At 40.8% G+C, this 9,895-nt stretch overlaps 1 protein-coding gene across 1 annotated transcript in view; it reads right to left on the bottom strand.

Moving 5' to 3' along the window:
• Nucleotides 1-486: 486 nt before the first annotated feature.
• Nucleotides 487-9,895, bottom strand: part of SHANK2 (SH3 and multiple ankyrin repeat domains 2) — a 512,140-nt gene continuing 502,731 nt past the window's right edge. The window contains exon 21 of the mRNA XM_015410855.1: nt 487-1,060. Within this exon, the coding sequence (XP_015266341.1) occupies nt 487-1,060 (574 nt within the window). The remainder of the gene's footprint in view (nt 1,061-9,895) is intronic.

Below are 9,895 nucleotides of genomic sequence, written 5' to 3'. Positions count from 1 at the left end.
GAACCCTATGAACGCTGGGATGGGCAGATGCTACAAAAGGTGGCTGGATATAATACTTTCTGGAGAAAGGAGAAACACCTGTGATTTTTACAGCAAAAAGAATCTGCTCCAGCAGAAAGATATTTCTTAAGGGCACAGTTCATGGACATAAAAGGATAAATATTTTCCTTCCCCTTGACAGAAATGGGAAGTTTATCAACAATTTTGATATGGTGAGAGGTTATGCAGTTCTAAGTTTGAAATATTTTCTTTATTTTTATTCTCTCCTTCCACCTTCTTCCTTCCTTCCTCTTGAAGTACATGGTCCCATTAATGTAATTCTGGATTTTCTCCTGGGCATTAACCTCTATGCTGCCAAATACCAGAAGCTATAGAGATAGATGCTTTAACTTGGTGGTACTTGTGGGTAGCAAAGGCAATTGGGGTGTTTCAGTACCAGCCCATCTCTATTTATAACAAAAGTTTGTGAGGCAAGAATAGTCAATCTTATCTGTCCAACAGCTGTTTCAAAGCTCTTTCTATGTTCATTCTGTGGCCAACTCTAGTCACTCCAAGGTCTATCAAGTCTTCCTTCTGAAGGTTTGGTAAGTGAGTGCCATCTATTTCATTATCCATAAAGGTCTCTTTATGTTCACCTAAGTTTAAACTTTCCAACCAATCTGCCACATCTGGTTTAGTCCATAGGTGGACAGGCTTAGTTGTAAAAGGCTTATTTGAGATTGGCTGTTGCAATATTGAGGGAGAAGGAGACCTGCTGCGCCCTGTGTTCAAAGCAAAGAGGTCCCCAGAAGGAGGCTGGCTGGGTAGACTAAAAACATCGGAAAGAGTTGGAGAGGGAGATGCAACTGGAGCAGCAGCAGTCAGAGGAGCTGGCATGATGTCTTTACTTATCTCGGTTGGTGAAACCACTGGGCTTGGAGCATTTCTTGCTCCTGATGTCCTACTATCGTAGTCTGGGGATCTGCTCTGCAGTGTGATTGGCTGGCTAGTTCCCGGCCGGATAGTAAAAGTGATGGTTGAACTTCGAGTACCTGAGACAGTGCTCATGACTTCTGTGCTCCTGAAATCATAAACAAAATATTCAGAATCTCCAGAAACAGCAATGCAACTTATGCAATTCATAATGCCATCTTTAAAAAGTCATATACATCCTTGGAATACCACAAAACTTAAAAAAAAAACCCAAATAGAGAGGTCCCAAACTGGAAGCAGTCGCTAAGAATTCATCTTGGTGTGCCTTTGTTATTCAAATTTGTTGTGCAGATGATATGCTTAAGAGGTAGACCACAGCATGATAGCCAGTGTGGTGTAGAGGTTAAGAGCGTCAGACTAGTATCTGGAAGACCCAGGTGCCAATCCCCACTTGTGCCAATGATGACCTTTGGCCAAGTCACACTCTCTCAGCCTAACCTACCTCATGAGTTGTTGTGAGGAGAATGGAGGAGAGAAGAATGATGGAAGCCACTCTGGGTCCCCACTGAGGAGAAAGGCAGGATATAAATGAATTAACTAGAGAAGACGAGGTAGACCCTAAGAGATACAGACTTCAAGTTTTTAAAGGCTTTGGTTGCCAAAATTACCTCATTATACCTAGCCTGAAATACTGAAGTGTGCTCAGCAGAGATACCGGCAGTGATTTGCCAACTTCAGGAGACAGGTTACTGTGCTTTGCACCAGCTGAAGCTTCTTAACAGTCACCAAAGGCAGCTCTCCATAGAGCATATTACCACGGTCTCTCATACAACAGTGAACATTGATTGATAGAATACCAGAAGGACCCTACACATTAGTGTGTTTAACCAGAGGAGCACATGCTAAGAAATCATACTGCAGAACATAAAAGTAACAGCTCCCTTAAAAAAGCAGGTGCTCCCCTGGTTAATCACTTTATAGACCATAGAACAAAGTTTGTGCACACAAAAGCTTATACCCAGAATTACTCTTTGTTGGTCTTAAAGGTGCCACTGGACTCTAAATTTGTTCTACTGCTTCAGACCAAAACAGATTTTGTTCTATTGCTTCAGACCAAAATGGGTTTAAAACATGGCTACCCACCTGAATTTATAGAGCATAATCATCACACAGACATGTCATTCTGTGTCAATCAGAAATTACCTAGTCATAATGAGGAACTACTTCTTAGAAAAGAGGATCAATGGATTTTGAGAGTGGATACTTTGCTTCCTCATGGGTTAGATAAGGACGTGGATCTTTTGCAGATAACATAGATAAGACTTGAACCATTCTGCCTTTTTTCTGTGAGTTCAGCAGTCAAGAAAAGCACTGTAGATAACACATCTAGAGGCTAGTTCTATTTCTTTCCCCCCAAAAAACCTGTTGGCCCATGTATTATGATGTGATATATTATGTTTGGGCCATATGATTTTAACTGTGCATGTTGATGGCCAAAGCTCTATATTGCTTTGCTAGACAGTATATGTTTTTTGTCTGCCGTATGATCAGATTTCTAGTCACTGGGATTTTTCAACTTTTTTAACATTCTCACTTGTGCTGCTCCATTCAGGTTTCTTCTAATGTATTTTTGAATATCTTGTCTTTTGAATGTTTTTATATAATTTTATTGATGTTCTTCCATGTTTCGGTTTCCCTGATGAAGCTACGGGGAAATGCATAGGGACTTTTTAGTATTCTATCAATACATTTTCATCTTTCTGCTGCACTATCAGCATTTGTTGTTGCCTTCTTTCATCTTGGTGGCTGGTGCAGCCCTCTTGCTTTGCAGTCTAATCTATACTGAGCCACAGGGCATGCAGGTCATCATTGCCTCTGTCTTGTCTGGATTCAGTTACCATTGGCTTACCTCCATTTGTTCCCACCATGGCCAGTCATCAATCAGCACTTTTAACACCTTTTTGATTTAATGACAGCTGTGAATTATTGATGCTGAGCAAGGTTGAAACCTATCCGTTGTGTACATATAGGCTGGGATCCAAAGAGCTACTTGTAACACCCCCTCACTCAATCATACAACAAACAGCTTTGAAAAGTGCTTGCCTTGCGATCTGGCAAGATACCCAAGCCCAACTCTCTGCACTCCTGAACATATGGAATCAGTTGCCTGTTGTTTTAGATTTGTTAGGCTGAATACTTGAACGCATAATGGAAGGATGATTAGTTATGTTGCAAAATGGGTTTGGAATAAATGCTAAGTCAACTCATATTCAAAAAGATAAATCAAGCTGTCAGTTGGAATTGTTGGCTGTATATGACTTTATTTAAAAGTTATATGTTATAGTGGCATGACCTGAACTGCAGATCACACTGAACTCCTATAAAATGAATATGGGAAGCAATTTAAAGCACAGCATGGGCAGACAGATATGGAGACTTGCTGTTCCCCATACTCCCTCTACAAGCCCCTTCTCCTACCCATTCTATTCCCCACAGGAATAAGGGTACATGAGGCTCTTAAAATGGTCCTAGAGCAAGCTGAGCTGAATGTCCCTGGCCAGCAGTGATGAGAGGCTCAGGCTTACCCATTGTTTCCACTTAAATTGCTGTTGGATGGATCTGAGCTATCCAATGCCAGCATGGGAGGACATGAGGGGTGAACTCACAACCCCTGTGATCATTGCTGCTGACATTCAAGCAGCCTTTCAAAGCAGCAGTCCACTGAGACCTTCCCGGTAAGGGCAAATCTGCCTCTGATCAACAGTCACTTCTGGTTACAGAGTACCACTGGGAGGGTAAAGGTTGGGGGTGGCAGTTTCTGGGAGTAGAACTGTGAGCGGGAAAATTCATGCTGTTCTTTCAGTCACCCTTGCTCCACCCAATTTATAGGAAATCAGCATGACCAACATTCAGCTTCTTCACCTGTAAGTGTCTAGTTTGCCCCTTGCAGCCAACAGTATGGGTATGAATTTGGTTAACATGGCATTTAAAACAATCTGAAATATAAGTATTTTACGTACCACTCTGTCAATATCATGCCTAGTTTGACACTCAGTTAAATATGGCTGTGTTATATACCTCTAACATAGACTGGAATCTAAACCAAATATACCTGTAAATCTATTTTCTGTGAAGCAACATCTTAAAACTCTAAAAATAATACTCAAAGGAACCAACTCTGCATTCCTTTTCTTTAATTATGTCTGCAGCATGACTCGTTGTACTATTTTTGTACACAATACACAGCCTCATGGAAATAAGAGAATATCCATGGAGTAACAAGTAGGGGTGTGTATTCGACATAAACCGAGCTGGAAAAATGCCTTATCAGTATTTTCCAGGTATTTTTTAAGCTGGTTACTGAATGGGGCTTCATTTCAGATATCCAAAATGGCAAAGCCCTGAAAATCTTGAAAATATTTGGGATTTTCAGGGCCACCAGATAACTGAACTTAAGGGGCATTTAAAGTGATTGCAGTCTCTTTAAATGCCTTCTCCAAGCCCTGTGACTCCATGGTGAGTTCACCAAGAAGGCATTTGAAGGGCTCACAGTCCCTTTAAACACCTTCTGGGTGAATGCGCCTCTTGAAGAAGGCATTTAAAAGGACTGTGAACCCTTTAAATGCCTTTGGAGTCCAGTGGTGGCTTGAAAAAAACATTTAAAGAGACCATGTTCCGTTTAAATGCCTTTCCCCCTCCATTGGAAACAATGGATGATGGGGCACCTTCTTCTGGGGCCCAGAGAATTGCACTCCCTGGTCCAATCTTTTTTAAACTTGGGGTTTTTTTTGAGGCGAGGCATCAGCAGCTATGTTGCAAATTTGGTGTCTCTACCTCAAAAAACAGCACCCCAGAGCCCCAGATCAATTTTCTATTATTGCCTACAGGAACCATTGACTATAATGTTCCCCATAGGTTATAATGGAGCCAAAAAGATTCTGCTGTCCTAAATATTTACCATATTCGAATACCATACCGGTATTGGGATTCAAATCCCATACTGGTATTGGGATGCCTCTTGGAAAACAGTTTTAGAGAAATCATGAAAACTGGAGCAGTTTCCAAGTCAATATAGAGTTCCACAATCAGAATGGAATGACAAGGTGAGGGTATGGAAACTGGAAAAATAATTTAAGTGAGAAGATTTGTTATTTTTCCAACGGAAATATTTAAGAGTAACCTGGTTTTCAATATCATAAGACACATGGCTGTCTGCTCAGTTAAATGTAACAAATCTGTAAGCAAGGGTCTGACCAAAATAATAGCCACTTCAATAAAGAAGTTGTAACCTTTGAAATACTTCATGCATCTTTATACGTATATACGTATATCTTTATTCGTATAAAGAAAATATATACAAAATGTTTTATAGATGGTATGTAACACCTGAAAGGTTAGCTAAAATTGACCCAAAATGTTCTAATAAGTGTTGGAAATGTGAAAATAAGGTTGGCTCATTTTACCACATGCGGTGGCATTGTGAAAGATCTAAGAAATATTGGGTAATGGTACACGAAATCTTGCAAAAGGTATTAGGGACTGTAGTACCATTTACACCAGAGGCTTTGTTGTTGAATATTCTACCTGATAATTCTAACAAAGATGATCGCTATTTGATTGTTTTTTAAACTACGGCTGCAAGAATTCTCTATGCAAAATATTGGAAATTACTGGAGATACCAACAAAACGAGAACTTGTAAACAAAATCTTGGAGGCTGCGGAATTGGACAAATTGACTTTATTGATAAAAGGCGCAACAGATTCGACATTTGAGAATACTTGGTCACGGTTTTATAACTGGTATGACAAACATATGTAGGCAAGCTTGCAAGAGACAGACCAATAGTTTACTAAATGAAATATATACCTGTTAGGATGATAGAGACAGAAAAGTTGCTTACACAGTTCATGAGAAATTGTTATTAAGGCGGAATAGGTATCAGTATAAATATTGGTAGAATTAAGAATAACCTCCATGTATTTGTTTGTATGTTAGTATGTATATGTTATGATTGTTTGTGTATGTTATGTGGAAAATGCAATAAAATCCTGCCCCTTTGGGGGCAGTTAAAAAAAAGAAAGAAAGAAATATTTCATGCATCTGATGTATAAGGCTCTGGCTCACAAAAGCTTGTACACAATAAATTTCTTAGCTTTAAGGTACTACAAATTCCTTTGGTTTTTTAATGAATGTAAAATATATTTGTTAGCTCAGAAAAGGATTTCTCATGTAAGTTTTGGTTTTCATGCAAATTTAATTTGTGGTAGATAATAGAAAACTAAAATTTAAATAAAAATTTAAATAAAATGTTAAGCATTCCCTCAGAGTACAAAAAGTCTGTCAGATTCAGACATATACATTGCACATAAAAGCCATTTTCCCCTTATTTGTGCAACAGTGATTTCTGGTTCCACCATTCATCAAATTGCACGTCTATAATGATAACAAGTCTCCAATGGAATGCCACTGAAAGACAGATGGAACGGGATTTCCAGAGCTGTTTCATGGGTTTCCACACAGGGATGGGCTTGTGTGGTCTCCCTGTGGCTGGCATGGCTGCTGATAAAGTGCAGAGGGACTAGGGCTTCCACATGGCAGGTTTTCATGCAGTTTTCTGCCCCAGTCCTCCAACAGGGGCTACACTGCTGTGCTTTTAATAAACATAATGGGGCTATACTATAACAGTATAGTTCAGGAAGTTTCTTTATAAATGGAAAAGGGCCGTAGATTATACTACTGTGTATAGGATGTAGTTTGCTGCATGTATTACTCTGCTGCTGTTTCATTGTTTTTTTTACCATTTCCCCTCATTATATCCACAGTTTGTATTGTGCCTCATATGCTTTGTTCATTCAGGTTGCAGGAATCCTAATTCTAGTACCTCCTCTTGGATTCACACCTTAACGTGATGAGGGAATGTGTGTGTCAGCAAGCTGAGAGCAAAACCGCAAGGAGTTTAGACTCTGTCAAGAGGTTAAGCTTCTGGCAAAGTCCCTGGTCACAGCTGAGACACCAGACTAAGATGCATCCACCCCCTTCAGGAATCAATGGCCATATGAGCAGAAGAGAACAGACAGTTCCAGTGGTGATGGGGGTGGAGGAATCCTTGAAGGGAAGCTACTAGGCAGCAGCAGTAAGGGAAGGTGACATTGATGGAGGATCTTTTGTACACAATGGCAGTGCCACTTCAGCAATGGTAAACCACTTCTGAGGCAAACCACTTCTGAGGAAGGAGGCAATGGTAAACCATTTCTGATAATCTCATACCTTGAAAGCCCTATGATCAGAAATCCAAAGCTAAAAAGATATAACTCTGGAAGACAGGACCTCCAGGTCAGATAGCACTCAATCAGCCACTGGGGAAGACCAGAGGACAAGTACATGTAGCACTATTCTTAATGACACAACTGGATTAAAACTGAAAGGATGTTCAGTTGTTGATGTGAATTAATGCAAAAGGAAAGTTCAAAGCTGTTCGACACATATAACAGGAATGTGAAAAGTGTGAGTCAAGGTAAGCTCAAAATTGTAAAATGAGAAATGGAACATTTAAACATTGTGATCCTGGGAATGAGTGAACTAAAGTGAAATTGATTAAGACATTGTCAGTCAGAAAATTACAAAGTCCTTTGATCAGGAAATGACAGACACAGATGAAATAGATGAAACAGAGCACAGCGATTGAAGGATATACCTTGTTTAAACGGAACAGAATAAACAAAAAAGGAGGCGGGGTGGAACTATATGTCAAGAATGAATACGCTTGCACTGAAATTCAGGATTTTGAGAGTTGCCCTGTTGAAAGTGTGTGGGTAATGATAGAGCGGGGGGGAGAAGGGGAAATTGTTGTGGGGGTATACTACAGACCTCCAAACCAACCAGAGGAACTGGATGATGCATTTGTAGAACAGCTTGCTAAACTTTCACAGAGACAGGATGTAGTGGTTATGGGAGATTTCAACTATCCAGATGTTTGCTGGAAATCTAACTCTGTTAGACATGGGGCATCCCACAGATTCTTGAATAGTCTTGCGGACAACTTCATCTCACAGAAGGTGGAGGTGGGAACCAGAGGATCTGCTATCCTAGATTTAATCCTAACAGGGAGTCAGATTGAGGTGACGAGAGAGGAGGTCCTAAAGCTGATAGACAACTCAAAAACTGATAAATCACCAGGCCCAGATGGCATATATCCGAGAGTTCTGAAAGAACTCAAATGTGAACTTGTGGATCTCCTGACAAAAATATGTAATCTTTCCTTAAAATCAGCCTCCATTCCTGAGGACTTGAAGATAGCAAATGTCACTCCCATCTTTAAAAAGGGTTCCAGAGGAGATCCGGGAAATTACAGGCCAGTCAGTCTGACGTCAATACCGGGTAAATTGGTGGAAACCATTATTAAGGAAAGAATTAGTAGGCACATAGATGAACAAAACCTATTGAGGCAGACTCAACATGGGTTCTGTAAGGGAAGATCTTGTCTCACTAACCTGTTAGTGTTCTTTGAGGGGGTGAACAAACATGTGGACAAGGGGGATCCAATAGATATTGTTTACCTTGACTTCCAGAAAGCTTTTGATAAAGTTCCTCATCAAAGGCTCAGAAATCATGGGATAAAAGGACAAGTCCTTTTATGGATCAAAAACTGGCTAATTAATAGAAAACAGAGAGTGAGTATAAATGGGCAGTTCTCCCAGTGGAGGGGGGTAAGCAGTGGGGTACCACAGGGATCAGTACTTGGTCCACTGCTTTTTAACTTGTTCATTAATGATTTGGAGTTGGGAGTAAGCAGTGAAGTGGCTAAATTTGCGGATGATACAAAGTTGTTCAGGGTGGTGAAAACCAGTGAGGATTGTGAGGCACTCCAAAGGGATCTGTCAAAGATGGGCAAGTGGGCGTCAACATGGCAAATGGGGTTCAATGTGGCCAAGTGCAAGGTGATGCACATTGGAGCCAAAAATCCTAAATATAAATACACATTGATGGGGTCTGAACTGGCAGAGACTGATCAAGAGAGAGATCTTGGAGTTGTAGTAGATAACTCACTGAAAATGTCGAGACAGTGTGTGACTGCAATAAAGAAGGCCAATGCTATGCTGGGGATTATTAGGAAGGGTATTGAAAACAGATCAGCCAATATAATAATGCCCCTATATAAATCAATGGTGAGACCTCATTTGGAATACTGTGTGCAGTTCTGGGCACCACACCTTAAAAAGGATATTATAGCTTTGGAAAAAGTGCAGAAAAGGGCAACTCGAATGATAAAAGGGTTGGAACACTTTCCCTATGAGGAAAGGTTAAAGGGACCTCCTGATGGCACTGGTATTTCTGGCCACTGTGTGATACAGAGTGTTGGACTGGATGGGCCTTTGGCCTGATCCAACATTGGCATCTCTTATGTTCTTATGTTCTTAAATGGTTGATGAAGTGAACGTTGTGGGTGTATAGAAATTCTGCTTTCTGCTTCTATATTCACATCCCTTCTCCTGTGATGTCTTTTGATAACATGCTGTGTCTTAGTTTCCTGTTGCAAGCCAAATGGTGAGGCCAAATGGCCTCAATAGCCATGCCATATAACCACACATTCTTTCACACCTCTAAGTGGAAGAGCCTGACTTGATGGCTCCTGGCTCTGGCCCACGTGCAACAAGTCATGTAGGCAATGATGAAGCTGTGGAGTTTGGGTCACCTGACTGCAGGAGGGGCCTCCAAACTTCTAGCCATTTCTGTGTTGCAGCTATGGCAACCAACAATTGGGCACACCCATGCCCACTCACAATTGGCTGATGGCCCCGGCTGATTGTGACTGGAATTGGGCTATAATTGATCGATCCCGATGGGAATGAGCTCTCTTGCTCTTAGCTCTGCTTTCAGCTCTCCCTTCTTGTCATTGTCTGTTTATTGCACCTGGAAATGCTGTCTCTTGGGAGAGAAAGAACTGCTTTGTGAATTGGACCACATGGTTGGGCAAAGATGGA

Source organism: Gekko japonicus, unplaced genomic scaffold (assembly GCF_001447785.1).
Source record: "Gekko japonicus isolate JY-2015 unplaced genomic scaffold, Gekko_japonicus_V1.1 scaffold65, whole genome shotgun sequence".
Lineage (NCBI taxonomy): Eukaryota > Metazoa > Chordata > Lepidosauria > Squamata > Gekkonidae > Gekko > Gekko japonicus.
Note: the sequence above shows the minus strand (reverse complement) of the source record. Positions and strands in the feature narration are given on the sequence as shown.